The following is a 21,868-nucleotide window of genomic DNA, read 5'->3' on the forward strand; positions in this document are numbered from 1 at the left end:
GAAAAAGACAAAGTACTTTGAAGACACTGGATTTTCTTCTTTTTGTATGTAAACAGTGACAGCTCTTTCTCAGGCTGTGGAAGTAATGATTTGAGATAATCTCAGAAGACTCTGTTGTGTATTTTGTTCTGTGACATGTATGTGTTCATGCAGATACATAAAATACAAAATTTCTTTTTGCTATCTGAATAATTAGGTGAAGGTGTTTCCATACTGATCTAATGGAGGGGAATCAAAGGAAAAGGTGTTTTTTCTCAAAAATTCAAGGATGAAACTTTTTGGGTTGTTTTACAACGCATTATAGCAGATTTATTTCTAAATCCAGGAGTTTTTCATTAGTTTGCCCTCAAAATTGCTGATTTTGCTAGCTCTTCAGCAGGAGAGAATGACAGAGGGTTGGGTAGATGGCACTGCATGGTTTGGAACGTCTCTTTCATAGTTTAACAGCTGTGGAAGGAAGTACTTTACCTTTACCCTGTATCAGTGAAAAAAAAGTGTTTTTCCATCCTAGAGAGAACTGCCTTGCAGCAGGGAGCAAGGTGCCTGAGAAAGGGCAGAACACAAGGAAATCTTTATCCCTGCTGTTGGCATGCCCAGCTGTGCTGTAGAGAGCATGTGGAGAAGAATATTTGGCCATCCCTTCCTGGTTTTTTTTGGTGGACTTGGCAATATGCGGGTTGCAGTAGGATTTGATGACCCTTAAGATTTTCTCCAAGCTAAATGATTCTGTGAAATTGGAGATGCTCTGAGTGCAGGGTGGAACCTCCTGCTGCCTTGTGTGAGGCTGCTTGGCCACTCTGTAGGTTTTGGAGGCATCTTTGAAGTGGTGTAATTGCACTCTTCAAAGGTGCCAACTTTTCCTTGTCTTGGCAGATGATTCCAGTAGTTACTCCTTTATAAAATAAGCATTCACTGTGTCAGTTAGTGTAATTCAAAAGTATGACTGCAATTCTTAAAATTCTGCTGTTGAATTGGTATTATATATAATGGGATATTAATGCAATAAACTCATTTATTGAAGTTAGAAGAATTCTGACAAGTTAAAAAAAAGTGAATTTCTGGTTTGCTAAAGGCAAGTGTTCTGAGTTTTCTTAATAAATACTCTTCTCATACAATATTTATGTTATGCTAAACTACATTTTGAGAAAGAAAGCAGTACTAAATAAAAAAAAAACAAACCAGCAAACAAAAATTCCAATCCCAAACCTCTTACTATAACTCCTTTATTCCTGTATTTATGGTAATATATATATTTTTAAACCTTTCAACAGCTTGTCCTGGGACATACACATCTGAAATAACCTTGTATCTAAATAATAATCCAGCACCATACATACTAACATTGTCTGGCACACTGAGGTCACCAAAAATGGATTTTCATCCCCCCTTTTTAATGCTGATGCCAGTTCCTCTGGGTGTGGAAACTGAAGCAGTCGTCACCATCATTCCACAGGATTTTTTAAGGTAAAAATCTCAAAGTATATTTATTACAGAAATCCTGAATAATTCTTTGTTTTATTCATTTCTGAAAAAGTGAATTAATATTTGTTTGTGAATGTTAGTATTAATTTTATGCTCAGCAGAAGAATGTGTATGTTTAAGAGAAAATTAATGTAATTTATATTGTTGAATATTCAACAAGCCCATGTTTTTTCCTCAAACATATCTGCTTCATGAAGTGTCTATCTCCTGATATCTTCACCCTATGAATTTATATCAGAAATAGAAAATTACTATGGATAGCAAAAAATTCAAAGGAGACGCCAGGATTTTTTGTTGGGTTTAGCCAGATACTAAGGTTTTAAATCTTATTTCTAATTTTTCACATTGTGGTAATGTGAAATCTTTCTGTCATTTTATGTTTTCTACTCAACTGGTTTGAGGTTTAGCTAATTGAACAGTTGGTGGGGTTGTAGTTCTTGGTGGTTTTTTCTTCCTTCTTTCCATGTGGAGTTTTATTGAAAAGGACAGCAGAAATGTTTTAATCCTGCCACTTGTTTCAATAAGAAATCTATATATTTTTTATTTGTCATGGATCACTCACTTCATGCTGGTACTTGAATTTAAAAGAGAGACTTTTTGTAATTTTCATAAAATGTATAATAACTTAGCATTGCAACTATTCAACATTTTAAGATTTAGCTTTGCTGTTTATAATTAGTAAAGAGTAGTAATATTTGTTTGCTATGCTTGTGAGGGTATCATTTCGATACTAGAATTACAGCAAAAATTCCCTTTAGTTGTAAATTAATTAAATTACCTTCAAATTATTATTATCTTGTCTTGTTTGAGTTGTGCTGATATATCAAGAGATTTGTCTGTTGTCAGTAGTTTGGTGGTTGGAACTGAAGGGATTCCACATGGGTCTGGACTGACTGCTCTTCTTATTTCAGAGCTGAAACCTGGAACTACATAACTGCATACTGAAGTGTCTTCAGCATCTTGACAAATTTACCCTTAATATTTCTGTTTTATAACTTTGTAACTTAATTGTGCAGTGGTGCAGTTTAATGAACACTAGTGAAAGCTTTAAGTTTCAGAAAATTCTTTATGCCTTTTGTAGCACAGTTAGGTAGAAATTTCATTTGGATGTTCAGATATTGTGGGCCAGCATAAAATGTTTAGATACATACAAAGAAAACAAACTAGCATCTAAATGATGAAAGAATTTTATTTTTTGAATTAGTTTCATTTGATTTGCTCTTGAGAACTAAAGTTGTTATTCTGTATTCAACTGTGAAAGAGTTTTGTGAATGTGAGAATCTATGAATTAACTTGGTTACTGCAACCCTGTGACCACAAACACTTACTATTTATGTTTAACACAGGGATTCACAAATTAGAGTTAAACTTCCTGAGCTTGAACTTGCAGATGGTACCAGGACTTGCCCTTTTTCTGTGGAGTTCCCAGAGGGAAAAAATATTGTTCTTTCGTCAGATGGCACAACTAATGAACTGACCTGCCGCATCAGCTTCAGCTCATCTAAGCCAATGTCATTTTTAGGGGAAGTGTTATTCATCGACCAAGAAGAAAACAGGTAATGTGTGCAATTCAAATTCACCTGGGGGAAGGTTCCAGACTGGCCAAGCTGTATATAAGACACAGAACTCAGAAGAGTTGGGTAAAGGAACACAAGAATCTATTATTATCGCTGCTTTTAATGAAGGAATGGGACCACAGTCAGGCTAAGAATGATTTATTGCTCAGATAAACATCAGTCTCAGAGGCTGTGAGATTTCAGAAGAGCAAGCACTCAGCCATAGCTCAAAGTAGTCACAAGTGCTTCATTACAAGACAATATAGAACTTTCTAATCCAATAGACAGTTGCCACAAATTTTTTTTTGCTTTTCTGACCTATCACCTTTACTTAATTGTGCTGTGCTGCAGATACTTTTATCCAATGGGCTGCTATTACACATTCACAAATATGCTTCTATTGTAACTTCTAAACTCTTAGCTTACTCTATACAGTTACACTCCTGCATTATAAACCCTTCACCATCTTATTAATACAGTTTTTACTTACTTAAGGCATACTCTTACTTACAACTATAGAAACATAAGTTTATGATTTTTCTACTTAATGTCTGTGTACTTTATTTTTACATCAATCCAAGCTTCTTCCAAGGCTGCAGATCAAACCCTTCAGTGTCTGTGGAAGTTTCTAACTTTCCATTTTCCACAAGAATCCTCTGAAAAAAAAAAGAAAATGGAAGGCAGACATTTATTTCTTTTTTTCAACTGAATTACATTCAAGGCTAAAAAATTCAGCTTTGGTCTCTTAGGTAAAATCCATCTAAGTGTCTAACTTAAGGTCTTGTTTCAAGATCTCATTTATATCTACTGGTAACTCATCTCTTGTTCAGCTCTGCCTGGGATGGGGGAGAGGGTGAATGCAAGATTAAGAAAGATGGGCATTGTTTCTATTAAAGTCCTGTATTTAGTATTTTCACTAAAGCAACTATTTTGAGAGATAAATAATTCCATCCTGCAGCTTAAAATGGGCTTTTAAATAAATATAAAACTAAATTTTATATTATTTTGATGCAAGGGTTATGGATCTTCAGGTTATTGCTGCTCTCTGGGTTAATATTTCATATTTTTCTGTATACATTGTCAGCAAAGAATCTATTTGTTATTAATTTTATTTAATTCTAGGATTTAATCATTGTGTGAGGTGTGATTCATAAATCTGTGTTAAAGCTTGCTGTAATTACAAGAAAAGGATAATTTAAGCTTATGATCAAGTCTGATATGTAGCTTCTGAGCAGGCAGAATATTTAGTTTTAATAACTTTTTATATGATGCACTAGCAGATTCTCAAACCTTGTTAAATAAAAATTCCTCCTGTGTAATAAATTTTTTCTATATCTGCCATTAAAAGGAAATAAAGAATATGACCCTCAATTTAAAGGCAAACTGAATATGTTTTTTAAAGAAAGATAGCAAATAAAAGCCATCTAAGTAACCTTAACAGCCATTCTTGCTTGTGAGGGTGAAAAAACTCATGCTCCAGAATGTCAAATAATCTCAGAATTGTTGCTAGGTTTTAAAATGTAGAACTAAAGTATCTGTTAAAGGGCAGAACTCATAACAGCAGTTTACTAATGTATTTGGGATTTTCTGACAGGCAGTTGAGTTGTGAGTGGCTCTAGGAGCAGGTTATATAAAATCTGAGCAAAACTGGGTGAATTAACACAGCATCAGAAATAAAATAATTATATGTGTGTCTGTGGTCAGTGTGGGAATATTATTTATATTGGCTTTCAGATGAAATAATTTTTATTGTAACCAGAAATAATTCTTTTCTTAGAAAAGTCTCAGTAAGCACCCAATTCTGTAGTCCTGACCGTTTCCTTCTTCTTCTAATACACTCCATGGTAATTCCATGATAAATCCAAGTCTGGATAACACTGCTGGTACTATATATGCTTTGATACTGCACTCTGTAATAATATGTAGCTGCAATTTCTTGTTCTCTGCAATATCTTCCCTTCCTTCCTGCCAGCCCCCATGGGAGCCCTGTGCAACATGTTCAAACTTCAAACCTGATTCAACCAATTACCTAAGCATTTGAAAAATTTGGTTCAAACTGTGTATCTAATGAATTTAAACTGCTTTGTTAATTTGAGTATTTTAGAAAGACAAGATTTCAGGGTCTTCTTGATCTTTAATAATAAAACAATGAAACCTATAACCTTTTATAACGCCTATAAAAGCTAACTAGTCTTGAAAAAGTTCCTTGGACTGTTTAATAGGCCGTGAAATCTCACAGTATCAGTTGCTGAAGATGAATTAATTTTTCAGGTGTTCTCTCTTTATATTTCCATTTTCAAAGTGATAATATGTACTTTAAAATGATTTGAACTAAACTTTTGAACTTCAACTCCTATTCTGTGTTCTGGGATATTCTTATTAAAATAAGCAAGACAAGATTTTCAGAGGTTGGTAAAATATTGTATTCTACAGCTACTTAGAAAAAAAGCCTTTACTTCTAAGCAGAACTAGTTCTAGGCATATTTCAAAGCAGGAGTGTTGAGGAGAAGAACACTCCACAGGGGTTGACCCTGGCTGCATGTCAGGCACCCACCAAAGCCTCTCTGTCACTCCCCTCTGCAGCTGGACAGGGGAGGGAAAATATAATAAAAGGTTCATGAGTTGAGATAAGAACAGAAGGGAGATCACTCACCAAATACCCTCATGGGCAAAACAGACTCAAATTAGAGATATTAATTAAATTTATTACTAAGAAATCAAAGCAAGATAATGAGAACTAAAATGCAACTTTAAAAATACTTTCCCTTCACCCCTCTCTGCTTCCTAGCTCTACCTCTTCCCCAGCAGTGGAGGGAAACAGGGTATGGGGGTCGTGGTCAATTCATCTCACATTTTTTCTGCTTCTGCTTAGGGAGAGGAGTCCTTCCCCTGCTCCACCATGGGCTCCCTTCCATGGGAGACAGTTCTCCATGAGCTTCTCCAGTGTGAGTCCATCCCATGGGCAGCAGTCCTCCCCAGACTGCTCTGCCATGGGGTGCAGTCCTTCAAGGACAGCCTGGGTCCCCCATGGGGTCACAAGTCTTACCAGGAAACCTCCAGGGTGGGCTTCTCTCTCCGCAGGTCTGCAGGTCCCAGCCAGGACCCTGCTCCAGCACAGGCATCCCATGGGTTCGCAGCCTCCTCTCAGCATCCCTGTGCTCCATTTTGGGTCTCCTCCATGGGCTGCAGGTGGATTTCTGCATCCTTGTGCCCTCCCTGGGCTGTCTCACCGTGGTCTCACCAAGGGCTGCAGGGGAATCCCAGCTCTGGTACCTCAAGCACCTCCTGCTCCTCTTTCTGCAGTGACCTCTGTGTCTGTAGAGCTGCTCCTCTCACTGATTCTCACTCTTCTCTGCCTCCATTACATCTGTGCCATAACTTTTTATTAAATTCTTAGGTATGTTATCACAGAGGTTTTGCCACCATTTCTACTTGGCCCAGCCTTGGCCAGTGGCACATCTGTTTTGGGGCTGGCTGCTGTTGGCTCTGATGGAGGTGGAGGAAGTTTCCAGCAGCTTCTCAAAGCCACCCCTGTAGCTCCCCTCACTACCAAAACCTGGCTATACAAACCCAATGCACTTTACTTAGGCTCTGTAGTATTTTGCTTTTCTAAATGCAGGTCTAAAATGTCAGTAGGATTGATTCACACAGCCTGTACTTAGTCCTAGATAAGAATTACTTTTTTGCTTTAAAACAGAGTGAACATTGGCTAGAGAATAGATAATGTTGGATTTGGCTGCTTTACAGAAAACATTTGAAAGATGACAGGCAATCATTTTTTATGATAAAGCAATATTAAATGTTACTGTAAAAGAAAACTGAAGAGATGTATGGTTGTCATTTACGCAATAATGTACTGTGTGCACAGATTCCATTAAATGGAACATACAAAAGTGCATTAATTTCTAATAAATGCATAAGTACATAATTCTAATATTACTTTAAATCTTTATGCTTTCTTTTTGCTCCTTTGAACCTAAAGCAGAAGAAACTACTCTTCCTTACACAGGACTGATAGGAATTCAGAAGTAAAAGTTAACATCAAATCTAAGACTGTCTTGAGCAAGTATTTAATAAATGGGAGAAATATTTAGCTATGACACATATTTTGCAAAAAAAACTCCTCTGCAAACATGGCATGTTTATATATTTGTTCTCTAATTATTGTTATTATATATTTTAGTTTCATGATTATACAAAGAGTTTAGCAGAAAAGAAATTTTTCTACCATCTTGATTGAAATAATGTTTAACTTACTATTTCTGAAAATAAGTAGTGAACAGGCAATCAAAGAAAATGGTGCTCTGGGCAGAAAAATATGCTAAAATCCCCACATGCGGTGTAGATAGGTTGGTGTGTCATTGGTGACTCAAGTGTGCTGAGGTCTTTTCCTCCCATGTTCTACAGTTCTCCCTTCCCTCTTCCTCTACCACTGAGAAGCCATGGAAACTCATGAAATTTCTGAATTTATTCACATTATTCATGGCTGGAACTTCAGGAAGAGAGAACGTCAGGGAATGTAGCCTGTAATAACAATATGATAGCAGTGAGACACAGTCACTAACCCAATTATGGATTGGTTCCAGTTGTTTTGATAGTCCATCAGATCTCGGTGTCTCACAGGGGAAAACATTCCCTTTGCTTTTGGGAAGCATGCCCAAAGCATCCAGCTCTTTAATAGGCATTGCTGGCAAATGTCAAATCCATGGATTCTGCTGGCATGCGTGGGAGAGCAGGAGCTGTCAATTTCTTTCAATATCATTCACATTTCATGAGAAAGCAGGGAGCTAGGAAACACTGGAGTTCTTGATATTTGCATGCTGCTCTGCAGCATTCATCTGACATAAGAATATGTTGGCATTTTACCTCAGATAGTTGGGAGTGCTTTTGAAAACAAGGATGGTCCAAACCCATTAATCACTCTGTTCTTTTCTGTGCTTGTGGCTTTCTGCCATTGTGATGGTCCCTGACAGCTGAAGCATCTCTTATTCAGGAATTAAGTGCTAACGTCACTGCTGCTACTAGAAAAAAATGTGGATACTTTCCCAGCTATAAGTCTTACATATAGCATGAAATTATGTGTCAGCCACTATTCATTGTTGTATTATGTTGGTTGCTGGGGAAGCCTGAGCTCCCACTACAAAGGATGAGGACCCTTCATTGTGGGGGAACTGCTTATTTGTGAATAATGGCAGAGCTGGCATGGGTCATCTTTTCCTTTTCCAGTTCCATCCTCTCTGTATTTGTTCTAGGATTTTTGAGGGGAGGGAGGAGGGCAGGTCTTTATTGATATTTAAATTGCAGCTTCCCAGCATCAAACTTGTTCTTTATTCTTAAATATCTGTAAAATGCTACACTCTTAGGTAAGGTTTTCTTTTGTCACTAATCACTTCTGCAAGCAATTTGTTTTGTTTCTTAAACTGACAGTGTGAGTTTTTCTTAAATATTTTTTTTAGTTTACACAAATGATGTTGCTACAGGAATTTGTTAGATGCTAATGGATTTGGATTTTTTTCTCATTAGAAATTTAGTGATATTCTGCATCTCTTAATGAATACTATTGAAGAAGAGTTATTTAACTATGCCTACATATTTAGAACATTTGGGGTACATGGATACAAAAAAAATCACTTGTTTGTAGTTAGGAAACACCTGACATTCTATATAGCAGATTAAAATAGATAAATATATTTTGATTTGGGTTCTTTTGTCTTTCCACAAACATTAAAACAAACAAATTAATGAAAGAAACCCTCCAGAGTTACTTTAAAAGAAGTGAAAGCACTTCTATATAAGCTTTGTTTTACAGGATTGAATGTTTTTTGTCATCACAGTTGGAGCTTTACTTCTGGTGCTCAGCAGGTTTCAGATGTTGGTAAACACAGTCTATTTAGTGGCCATTCCTGTGTTCTGTGTTCTTTGGAAATATGCATTAGGGAATAAACACTGGAGTAGCAGTGGCAATGATGGTTCATGTACATAACAAATTTTTTACTTGCATTAGTAAGCATTATAAAACCAAATACACTGAATAATTTAATGTATTTAGTGACTTCACATTTGCTAACAGCACAAGTACCTTTCATTCCAATAGAATAATACAGACTTTTCTAATATTTCATTAAACTCTGCTACAAATACAAAATAAATATGTTGTACGAGACTTCTAGTTTTGTAACATCATTTCATTAATGATGTTGTGAGTAAAGGTCAGTGATACAAGATGCTTTTACACGTACAGAATGCACATGTGTTTGTAATCTCTCTTCTGTATTTGCATGCTAGTGTGCATGCTTTTCTGTCTGGTGCCCTCTGACTCAGTTCCTCAAAGGCATATGATAAATAGCTCCTAGCACCTTCACTTTTCTGCCATGTGTCCTTATGAATGGAGTGGCATTATTTAAATTTCAGATGAAATTTTTAGGTACAGACTCATTCTTGAATTTTGTTTCAAATAGCACTTCTGAGAAAATGCTGTAATAAAGTACTTACTGAAAAGTGGACAGGTGGCCAGTAAGTGAGTTGATGTTTATTATTACATAATGCCTAAGTTTGGAAAAGCCTTCCAGAGATCATCTCAGCCCCTCTTCAAGGAATCAACGCTAGTGCCCAGTTGATTTTGTTTAGTATCTTCAAAGATGAGAACTCCATAACTTCTCTGGGCAGAGTTTTCCAGTGTTTAGCAACTCTTCATGGTTTTGGTTTTGGTTTTGGTTTTTTTTTCTCTTATGATGAGATAGAATTTCCTGTATTTAAATTTGTACTCTCTGCATTTTGTGGTCTCACTAAGCATCAATGAGAAGAGTCTCCTTCTTCCTTACTCCCTCCCATCAGATATTTGTGCACATAGACAAGATCCCCTTGAGCCTTCTTTTCTCGCATCTGAACACCCCTAAAACAGCTTCTTCAGTCCTCTCTACATCCTTCAGTCTTGACCTCCACCATCTCCTGCACACTGCAGCCACAGTCAGTGGAAGTTTAATCCTTATAATCAATATCAGCTGCAGAATCAGTTGTTGGCTTGCAGGATTCATCTCCCTCTCATGTGCATTGTTTGCTGTTGGCTGGGTGTGTTTGTGCCTTTTACTGTGTTACCACAGCAGCCAACCGGGCACATCCAAGGAACAGGGAGGAGCTTTGCTTGTGGCAGCACCACGAGCTCTGAGGGGTTTATTTGTACACAGATTATCTGTTGTGGGGCTGTTCTTTATCATCTACATTGTGCAGTTCCTTCCTTTGCTCTGAGTAGTTGCGCTCATGGAATTTGTATGAGTGGTTCAGATGTACTGCAGTTGTTCTCAAGCACACTTTTCTGTGTTACATTACTGGGCAAATCTGAGCATGAGTGAAGATTTCCCTGAATCCCAACCTGGCATTTAGGATGGAAATGGCTGAGGTGCTCGCCTCAAACTGAGAAATCAAGAAGTTGACTGAGTCTCAGATGTTGCAGACGTCTGAGTTACTTTCATGTAACTTGAGAGCTGTCTCTCATTAACCTCTGGTCAGCTTTCTTCCCCTCCTGCCCCTCGCTCAGTTGTCTGAGGTTCACCTGAGTACCTGCAGAGTACTGACAGTTGCCATTTATCACAGTAAAGTCATGAGTTGGAAGCTGCAAACCTTTCTGTGTTGTAGTTATTGATCCAGTGTGTCTTTCAATGGCTTCGTAAAGGTAGAACAAACAAGCCCTGACACTTGTTTGGAGCATGTACAGTTGTACATTTTGTGCACACAGGTAGGTCTGGATGTGGCTCTCACAGCGAACTGTCCTGCTGATGCTCTGCTGCTGAGATTATTTGCTGAATAAAAGCTGAAAGAATGATGTTTGCTGCAAGAAATATTATTCTGCACAGTGCAAGTGGCCAGAGCCCTTGCCTTGCCCCCTGCCAAGTCCCAGTAGGATTAACATTTCCTAAAAGCAAACCAAAGCATTTCAGAGCTGGATTATTTACTTAAATGACTGTTAGATATCAAATTGGAATCCCAATGGGAATATTTACCTGTCAGAAAGGTAAATGGCTATAGATTTTGTTGGAACCTTGCTCTGTTTATTAAAGTTGCCTTGAAAACCATGTCCAAGAATGTTGTGTTTGGAGAGTGAAGTATGAAGGAGGAAACAAAACTACTTTCTGGTACTTTAAAAACATTTATTTTTTCCTTGATTATCTTATAACACACAAAAAAAACCCCAACAGTAAAATCTAATTATGTCATATTAGAAATAAATTAATCTTGAAAGGTCTTGTTATATCTTTTAATATTAATATAAATTTGCAATAAATATAAATTTATTTTTGGTTGTTTCAAGGAAACAGAAAATATATTAATTTCTTCTGTGCAAGGTATTTTTTCAATATCCATAATTCTCAATGTATTAAAGCAAGATGGATATCAGCATGCTGTTTGAATAATTAAAACACATTTTTCTTTTTACTTTTGGCAGTTTACTCAAAACAATTAATTAAAATTAATGTTTGTTAATAAGTAAACAAGGACTACAAACCCAGCTATTTAATAACATAGGACTAAGCTCAGTTTAATTACCTGTCAGTTGCAATGAGCTAAGAACATAAATACAGATGGCTCCCAGCATTGCATTGATGGCAATAATTTGCTTGTTGACTACACACTGAGAGACTGAGGTGAAGTACAAAAAGAGGGTTAAAAGGTGGATTGCTGCACATCAATAAAGTTGCTGCAGGTAGAGCAGACACTCCAGTGAACATCAGAGCATGGACATCAATTTCTGTTACATTCCAGCTACTGCAGTCAATACCTTATTGTTTTTAAATTGAATCTATTTATTTTTAAATATTTATTTTGACATTTCTGTAAAGTCTTACAGAATAAATGCTGCATCAAAATAAAAGCTGCTTTTCAAGAAAACTTCCCTTGTCAGAAGTTGTAGGACAAATTATTTAGCAAGTTAGCAGGCATCTTTAGGAGGCTTATTAATGTCAGTTGTAATTTTAGTAGTTTAGTTTTTATTTTTCATTTTAGAAAAGCAGAGTTAATTTATTTCATTAAATCTCTGCTGACTCTTTCAGACTGATGATATACCCATGCTCATAGTAAAACTAAGAAGTGGAAATACCATATCAAAATTCAGCATTTTGAAAGGTGCAGTTCCACCTGTGTAATCTGTTCAACCACCAGAGAAGAAACGAGGGAGTTTTGATATCTTCACTCTGTCTTCTGTTCTTGTGCTGAAAAATATCTTGATTACCATTGGTAAATAGAAAATGGTAACTTCTGTATTTTGTTTTCAACAGGTTCTCATTTCAGGTTGCTGGAACAGCAGACAATTGTCTTCTCACCTTATACCCATACTTGGCATTGCACTCCTCTGATCAAAAAATTGTCTGGAGAAGCAGTAAGCAGTCAAAACTCTACCTCTGAAATTATATTATGTCCATTAGTATTACCAGTGTTTTCAGGGTGATAACAGGAATGTGATTGTCAAGATAGCTTTTTACCTCATTTGTTGCAGGGGAATACTGCAATTAAACTTTTAAAACAATTTAATAGCTTCAGTTTCCTTGTTGAAAATGAGGACAAGTTGATTGTCCTATAAATGATTAGGTCATATTTATTGAAAGATATTGAGCAAACTGAAATCTTATAGAATGTTTTGTGAAGTGTTTTAAATATGAATAGGGAAAACAGCCAAAACATTAGAGAATAAGTTATTTTGAATTGTATTGATAGACAGTGATCATATCTTTTGAAGAAAGCAAAAGAGAAACCACATGATGTTATTTTAAAATGTGGTCATTATTTGCCTGTTGGGAATAGTTTTCAAGGTTTTTTAACTCCTGTCCTTGAAGGGAGAAGGGCACAGCTATCTTTTAAGACCTAATAAAAACCTGTGGTCAGGGAGCAGAAATATTTTTATCTGCTTTATGTCTCCCTGCCTGCCTCTGTCTAAACCTCTGCCTGTGTCCCCCCTGCTGGAGCCATCTCTGCTGTCTCAGTGATCTGTGATCTCTGTGTGTGGCTGTGCTCATGGCAAGGTAGGGATCATTGTATAATCCAGGCTAGAAGGGATCCCTGGGGGCCATCTAGCCAACCTGCTTAAAGCAGGTTCAATGTGGGGTAAATGATGATTTTCTTTTTGTTTTTTTATAGCTGTATATGTGATCTGATGTATTTTGATGAAATAGAGAAGTTTTTTAGGTAAGCAAGTAAGTTCTTAGATCTGAGACAGATTTAGCATCAAAGACTGAATTCTAAGACTGCATCAACTTAGAGTAAGTGTGTCACTCAGAGTATTCAAGAGAAAAGAGAATTGTTACTTGGGAAATTGAGAAAGGGATTAGTAAGAAGACAGGTCATGTTTTGGTCTTTTTCATCCAAATGGAAGAAGATAGGTGTAAGTACCACATCATTCAGGGATCATAGCACAATTAAATGAAGATAGGAAGGGGAAAAATATTATCTCTTATTAATTTGTAATTTTTTGCTTATTTTCTTTATTTTTTGTGACCAATATGCCATTCTTACAAGCTTGCTTGTAAAGATGCTTTGTAGATTTCCATTGAGGATTAAGCCAAAAATGAAGTGATGGTTTTATAATAAATGATCTCCCATTAATATTGGGATATTTCTGTCCTGCACTGATTACTTATTGGTTTGTTTACACATCAGTTTGTGTTAGTTTTGAAGCAAGTAATTACTGCTAAATTCCTTGAGTATTTTTAATGGGATTTTGTACAGACTGTGTTAATGTTGAATGCTGTTTAATGGGTGACCAAACCTTATCTATACAACACAGTGTCTTTGAAAGGTATCCAGGAAGGCTTTGCCTCCACTCTGACACTGTGCTTTTGTTTTACTTCCTACAGATGGTAAAAATAACAGTGCCAGCATTCAAAATTTAAAAGATAATCATAGAGAGTTCTTGCTTCTCTTAGTGGTGTGTTTGCTTCTCTGGAAACTACACTTGGTGCCTCTTTTGAACTGATGATAGAGGGTCCTTTAATCCTATTTTAGGCCAAAATGAGAATGTCAGAACATCTGTTATTGCAGAACTGATGGATTGATAAAGTTTACCTCTGAGTTTTTTTGGTAAAATATGTGTTGTCAAGTATAAAAGAGCCTGATAGTGATGAAAGACTCATTACACAGCTGTGAACAAAAAGAAGTCTTTAAGAATATTTTGTTCATGACACAGAATTCTTGAACTAGCATTGTTCTGATAGGGGCTTTTCAGCAAGCAGGAAGATGCATCCTGTAAAATATACAGTTAATGGGGAAAAAACCCCAAAAATGCATGCAATTTTTTCTGGACCCCAGTCTAATGACCAAAGTAAGATTTTTATGAGTCAAATAAGAACTGTTACTTGATTAATTGAAGCATGAATTAGAAAAATATAGAAGTAGATATTTATAATTTGTTAGGGCTCAGACAATAAAATATGTTTTCTCAGCTGCAGCTTGAATCTATTTTTACAGACAGTAAAGACTTCAGCACTGGAGAAGTTGTTCTACAGCCATGTTTTACACCAGCGTCACCTTCACATACCCATTCCACAAGTTCTTTAGGTGCAAATAGTGGCTCCAGCTGGGAAGATTCTCAATCAGGTATAGTACAGCACATAAAATCAATGATCTTATAAAGAATTAGCCTCTTTTCTCCACATTGTATTGGGTTTTCTTTTTAAATCCTGGTAATGTTTTTTTTTAATTCACAAGGGTATAAATTAATTTTATTTTTATATCATTTAGTGAAACTGCAACAGTGGTATTAAAATACACCTTCAAGGAAAGAGGTTGACCTAAGTTAGTTGTGTTATAAGGAAAACTATTATTTGTTTTTTTATTTACCTTTTTGTGCAATGATATTGTTGTTGATGTTAACAACTAATAGTTTTTAAAATATATTAGTTATGAACAGATCAGAATTTAGGAGTGAGAAAGCCTAAGAGAGGGGAGAAAAGTCCAAAGGCTTATGGATGCAGTGGGAGTTATACCTGTACAATAACTGTTAAAGTGAACTTGCAGTGACTGACAGGCAAAGCTGAGTCTGTTGGAACCTGGTGTGAGACTGTCCCTTTTAAGATTCTGTCTATAGTTTTGTAAGCCATGCTTGAATTTATTTTTTGCTGATTGGGTAATGCTTTTTTTGAAAGTGAAATTAAATTTCAATATATTATTTTATTCCTAAGATGTGTAAATGTAGCTTAAATTGTTTTTTCCTAAAGGAAGTTGATCATTTGTTGTCTGGCAGTTTTTTGTTCTTTGTAAACAATTCTGTGTTGAATATTTTTGTACTAGACAAAAATGGGGAAATAAGAAATCTTTCTGGATGATTTATTTTGTTTGTATCCTTCAGAGAGTACCACTGATGAAAGTGAGAGTGATGAATATGAAAGTGAAGAGAATGAAGAAGCAAGTGAAGAGAGTAAAACTGTCAGTGAAAGTGATAAGAAAGGAGATAAGTGTGAATTATCATTTTTTCCTGATGAAGATGAGGAGGACTACATCTTCTTTCAAAAGACCCTAAATGCTGTCCAGAGTTGGTTCACACTCTTTGGCTGGTCTAAGGGACAGAATCCCATTTCCATACCTTATTCACTGAGAAGGTAATTCATAGAGCTAACTCCTGTCTGTCTCAGGATAACAGATCTCTTTAAGGGCTTTGGGTATGATCTAAGGAATAGAAACACACTCTAATGCACAGTTTTCTATCAAAATTTTAGCTTCTATATGGTGCTTATATGAAAATATCATCCAGGTGTTAGTTTTTACTTTCTAAAATACATTTTCAACTATCATACTGTGTATCATAATGCAGTGTGTGTTAAATATGCAGTTCAAGCTATATGTCACCTTTTTAACTGAAATTGATTCTCCTCTGAGACTGAAAACAGTTCTAGCCTTTGTCCCTTTTTTGGAGGCATAAGTAGGTTCTTTAACAATGTCTTTTCCCCCCACATAATCTAAAGATCAAGAAACAAATGAGAAATAATATTTTATAACCAAGAGTCTTGCAAGTACTCTGGAAATACATCAGTTGTGGTGGCCTCACTTATTTGATTTTATCTAGCTTGGTGCTAAATAGTGAAGAAGCCACTCTGCTGGGAAAGACTCACATAGACATTTATGATAAAAATCCAAATTATATTTGGCAGAAAGCTTTTATTTATGAAGGTATAAATATTCCATGCAGTTCAAAATCCTTACTTTATTATGAAAGTTCTGTAAAGATGAAAAAATGCTGTACTTTTCAACCCTCCTTGCTGCTGTTTTTAATTCATGGTTTCTTAAATTAGCCTTGTGATACATGAAATTGTACCTCATTTTGTGCATTTGGAAGAATAATATCAAATTATATCAATATGATATCAAAAGTTTTTCTCTCTTAGGGATGTGTGTATAGTCCAGCTAACTGTTGCGCAAGAAAAGAATTTTAAACGAAGGGTTGACAAAGATAAAGGTTTTTATGAAATGTTATTGCATCTGAATGGACAATCAATACCAGGCATTGCAGCAAGCCAGTCATTGTCCACTGATCCAGTAGAAAGAATGTTCCAACTCCACTGGCAGCATTCTGAATTGCTTTCCTTCCTTAGGTAAGTACAGTTATGATGAGATATCCATGCGTGCACCTTTTCCTTCCAATTTTTATAATTAGCCTTCTTCAAGCCTAGTTCTAACTGGCTGGCATACAGTGAGTTTAGGGTTTCCTTTATCATTTTTCTGAGATAAGATTTATGTGTTATAACCTTTAATTTATTTTTACCAAGGTTATCTGCAGTTTGCACTAATCAAAGTGTCCTCTGGTAGGGTTATATCCAGCACAGGAATTACACAAGAACTCTCCTTCCTTAATTGCAAAAGATGACTTGTAGCCTTCTTAGACAGGCTCAGTAGACAGTCAGATCAAGTTTTTCATTCATAATCTCACCATTCCACTGATGCTCTTGATGGAACCTGATGACTCCTTTGGCTTTCACATGGAAATGGATAGTATTTGTTTTGATGTTTTGTGTTATAATAAATCCTTCCTGGAGGAGCAATGCTCAAAAAGAAGCCAATCTGTCCAGAGTTGTATGGTCTTTAAGTGTGTAGTTGTAGTCATAGGAATTGAACATGAGTTTCTATCCATGAAGATCATCTAAGCAATTAGTGGAACTGGATCACTACTCCAGAGGCTATTCAGATAGAGGAGATTACACAAAGATTAAACAACTTGAAAAAATTTAATTTCATTTAATTATGTTTCCTATTAACTTTTCCTGCTTTGTGATTTCAGAAGGAAAGGAGCATATCTTCCTCATATTATGCCAGAATTTCTGCTTGCACCAGAAGATTATGAGTTATGGAGTGAAGTGAATACTGGACTGAGGGTAGGTAGGTTTGGTGTTTTTTCTCCTTTTAACAAAGCCCATGTGCTCAGTTTCAGTCCTTTGGATACTAGTGGAAGTTCTTGGTGGGCCATGAGTGTTTTTACTGTGGTGACTCTTTAGAATTGCATAACTCTAAGCACATGTGTGAGAGTAAGTAGGAATTTAAGCTGACTCTAACATTTACATTGGTCTCCCTGGTTTTTTTTTCCAATTTCTTCTGATACTGTTAATACCTGATATTTATGTCCAACAGATATGTTTTAAAGTAGAGATCTGATTATCATACAGATTTTACCATCTTTAAGTGTTTTGTGTGTTTTCCTTGTTTTCCGATTGCTGTTTTCAATTCCTGTCAATTCTTTATGGTTCTTATTCCTGAGATAGCAGCAAACTGCAAATGGTTCTAATGTTGATCTCTATTGCACTACAGTAGATGTTATCACCCATTTATATCATTGATTCATTATTGTGCTCTTGTGAATTTCCTATCCAAACTGATGAAATGAATATTGAAAAAAAATTCCCATCTTTTATCTGAAGTGTTTTGTACCTGAAGCGAAGAGGGAAAGCATGAGAAGCTCAGGCAAGTTAAGTGGCAGGCGTATTTTTGTTCTGGAGAGCAGAATGTTTGAGACAATGAGCAAACGAGCTTGGACAGATGTGCTGCTGCAGATGTACAAGGTAAATTGCCGATATATTTGCTACCAGATTCTGAGGAACTGATGGCTAAAAGCTTTATTTTGAAAAAGATCTGTAGTATACTGGAGGTTTATTTTTTTCCAAACACATCTTTAAAACGAAATGCATGTAAGCATTTTGTTTTTTCTCTAACAGAGAAAGAAAAAAGAGAGTGAGAATATTTTAATTTTCTTTAAAACCTTTCAAGTGTGTTAATATGTTCCAACTAGGAAATGTTATATTATAACAGTCTGCATTTTGTAGAATTAAATATTATATAAATATTAGTGCAAGTAAAGAAAACTCTTTCATGCTTTTGTGTTACCTTGCTTAGAAGCCCTTTTCACTGGACGTAATTGCCTAGATGTGTAACTGTAGCAATCATTGCCTTATATTTGAATGGAATTTTTAAACAGCTAAGCATATTTTATAATAACTATTCATTTTAAAATATGATCATCTTGGTCAGTATAGACTTCTCAGATTTTATTCAATTTTATTTTTACTGATGATAAAGAAAAATCTTGGGTGCCATGTTTTCCAAAGTAAAGCTTATGTGCTCTTCATTGATCAGTACATTTATGTGCCTAAGAGAAAAATTTCTTTATTTCTGTTCCAAAGAAAATAGATTAAAAATATAGCTAATATTTGGGCTTCTCAGTAAAATTCAGACATGGATGTACTGGGGTGTGCCTTCAGTGAAGGATTCCACAGATGATTTAAGAGACTGGAGCATCTGTCATTTAGGGAGAGACTGAAGGAGCTGAGACTGTTCAGCCAGAAGAGAAGTCTTGGGTGGAGGGGTATATCTAAGAAATGTGTTTCAGTACCTGAGGGGAGGTTGGTTGTAAGGAGGACAGTGCCAGACTCCTCAAGTTGTGCCTCATGACATGGTAAGAGGCACCAGGCATGAACTGAGATGCAGGAAATGCCTTTGAAGTTAAAAAACCTCTTTTCCTGTTAGAGTGGTCACACACTAGAATGGATACCTTGAGGGGTTTGTGGAGTTTTGGGGAAGTTGGAAGTTTGGACCAGGCAATCTCCAGAGGCACCTTCCAACCTCAAGTATTCTCTGACTATGTGAATATTGATAGGGAAAGCACAAAAAAATAGAGATGAAACAGCATATGTACATGGACTGAGACAGATGACTTAAGGACACATGGGAATATAGTTGTGGAAAAATGCAATCATAGTTACCAGAAAGCAATTCACTTTGCTGTTCTTTCAGTTTGCTCTAGTATTCATAGGTACATGACAGACTAGCACAGAGCAAAACCCCACCAAAATTAATAATATATGTGTGTGTTTTGTTGTTTGGATTTTGATTTTTTTTTCCTGATGAGATGAAATCATAAAAAAATAGGTAGCTTGAAATGCCTTGATTCAATCAGGTTTTATATCAGTCAGGTTGAGGAAATCTCCAGTATCAGTCCAGGATGGGGCATGAACAGATTATGAGCAGCTCTGCCCAGAGGGACTTGGAGGTGCTGGTGGATGAGATGCTGGACATGAGCCACCCATGTGCACTTGCAGCCCAGAAAACCAATTCTGCCCTGAATTTTATTTTAGGCCTTTAATCTGAATTTTTCAGGAGAAACAATCAGTGTAATTTGGACCTAAATAAGCAACTGGGTCATGAAAGATGCAATTTGAATGTTTCTATAGATTGTGCTGGACATCAGTGTAAGTAGTTCAGCAGTTAGAGCTTTGGGTAGAATATGCACTGTAATTCTTGGAATACAGATGACCTAATAGTTTTACAGGGTTCATCAAAACTTGGAGAAAAGTTGAAAACAAAAAATATTTAAACTCAGAGAATATCTCAAATTGGAAAGGACCCATAAGGAGCATTGATTCCAACTCCTCACAGGATTACCTAAGCTAAACCATATGACTGAGAGCATTCTCCAGGTGCTCCCCGAACTCTGAGTTGGTGCCATGACCACTTCCCTGATCCAGTGACCGACCCCTCACTGAGTGTAGACCCTTTTCCTAGGATTCAAACTTATCCTGTTGCAGTTTCATTCCATTTCCTTATGTCCATATTGCTGATCATCAGAAGGAAGAGATTGGCACCTTCCTCTCCTCTGCCCTCCTTGAGGAATTTGTAGACTGTGGTGAGGCCACTCTTCAGCCTTCTCCAAGCTGAACAAACCCAGTGATCTCAGCAGCTTCTTGTTTGTCTTGACCTTGAGACCTTTCACCATCCTGTGTAGGGGTTATGTGGGTGCTAATGTACAATCCCCTAAACCTTCCCTAAATTATAAAACCTCTTGAGTTTGAAGTGTTTGGGTTTTTTCTTTATCTGTCAGCTTGAAATTCGTTTTACAGCTCATGCTTGAAAACATTTTTTTATCATTTCAGGTGTTTGTTCTTCCACGCGTTTCTTCCCGTATGGTTCCTGACCCCTCGAGCTTGGAAAGCTTGCAGAACATGCCAGGAATAAAATCAGAACCTTTATGCAGTAATGTATATTCTCGATATGAACGAACCATCCTCATCTGGTTGAATAAAAATTATGAGAAAAATCGAAAAATTGTGTGGAAAGATAATGAAAGAGGTGAGATAACTCTCACTATGCTCTTTCTTCTAATCCTCCTTTTGTAGACTTTTGCAATTGTTACTCATAGAGATATTGTGACAACTTGCCACTGAAAGTATTTTTTGGTATAAGTTATTGCCTACCCATATGTATTTCCTTTCCTTGTGTTTCTGTGTTCCAAGATCAGCATCTTTTGATTAGCACTATTCATGATATCTGTGTGTTGCAGTTTTTAACTAGGCATAAAGGGTGATGTGAGCCTTCTCACTTTCTTCTTCCCATTAATGCTGTCAGGAAGTGCTAGCAGTAATTACCTTGTCTTAATATTCCTGTTTATAGTCAGACATAGTTGTTAGTATGTGTGCTTATAGTGATATGTTTGAGAGCTAGCTTTTCAGAGTTTTTAGAATATTTTTGTATGTCCTTTATTCAATGACATTTGGGAAATCAGTAGAGACCAAGGTTCCTGATTACAAATCCTGTCCTGCTTGTAAAAGCAGGTTGACTCTCATGGTTGCTTGACTAAGGCTAGATAAAATTACCCTTTCCATTTAAGACTGATCTAGGCAGTTCTGGTATTCAAATCGGATAAACTGTTCAACCACTAGTAATTATTATTTCCATTTTCTTTCATAGCTTTTTACTTTGGTTTTTGACCCTAACTTAATTTCCCTTTTCAGCAGTAATTTTGGGTGTGTGGTGAACAACAAGAAAGGCCAGTCTGGTGATAAGCAGGGATGACTTCCAGAATGGCTCCTAAGCCACATGTGGAAAAATTTTCTAGTGTCATTTTATGCCTCAAGTGATTTTTGACCTCTCTCAATTATGGATAATCTATTTGGATGTCATCTTCCATAAGTCCAGTTTGGGCAGAATCTCTATTTTGCACATGCTTTGACTATCCCTTTGCTTTTCTCATTTTACTGGGCAGAAGCAAATTGTAATGGCTGTTCTAAAATATGTTGAGTACTTCTGCTGGTAAGATTGAAATGTTAGTCTGTACCTCCTGCATCCAGCAGAAACTGGCTGTTTTTGCATTATCTGGGCCTGGTCTTATGATTAACTCAGGGAGCTCCCCAGCTAAATAACATGCCCTGGGTGTATTTGCAATATATTATTTTTTTATTATCTGTGCCTGCTTTAATGGAGCTTTCTTACAGCTGCCAGCACTGCTCTGCTGGGCTTTTCTGAGCCTCTGTGTGCAGATGACAACTTGCAGAGAGAATGGCTCTGCCTGACCAGGTTTGTGGCTCACTGTA

General features: G+C 36.5%; 1 protein-coding gene across 1 annotated transcript in view; it reads left to right on the forward strand.

Annotated features, from left to right (window-relative positions):
- Window positions 1–21,868, forward strand: part of CFAP47 (cilia and flagella associated protein 47) — a 260,858-nt gene that overhangs the window by 40,627 nt on the left and 198,363 nt on the right. The window contains 9 exon segments of the mRNA XM_030954886.1: window positions 1,272–1,464; window positions 2,829–3,038; window positions 12,308–12,408; window positions 14,490–14,618; window positions 15,370–15,619; window positions 16,403–16,609; window positions 17,293–17,386; window positions 17,927–18,067; window positions 20,432–20,627. Of these exon segments, the coding sequence (XP_030810746.1) occupies window positions 1,272–1,464; window positions 2,829–3,038; window positions 12,308–12,408; window positions 14,490–14,618; window positions 15,370–15,619; window positions 16,403–16,609; window positions 17,293–17,386; window positions 17,927–18,067; window positions 20,432–20,627 (1,521 nt within the window).

Source organism: Camarhynchus parvulus, chromosome 1, assembly GCF_901933205.1.
Source record: "Camarhynchus parvulus chromosome 1, STF_HiC, whole genome shotgun sequence".
In the NCBI taxonomy this organism is placed as follows: domain Eukaryota; kingdom Metazoa; phylum Chordata; class Aves; order Passeriformes; family Thraupidae; genus Camarhynchus; species Camarhynchus parvulus.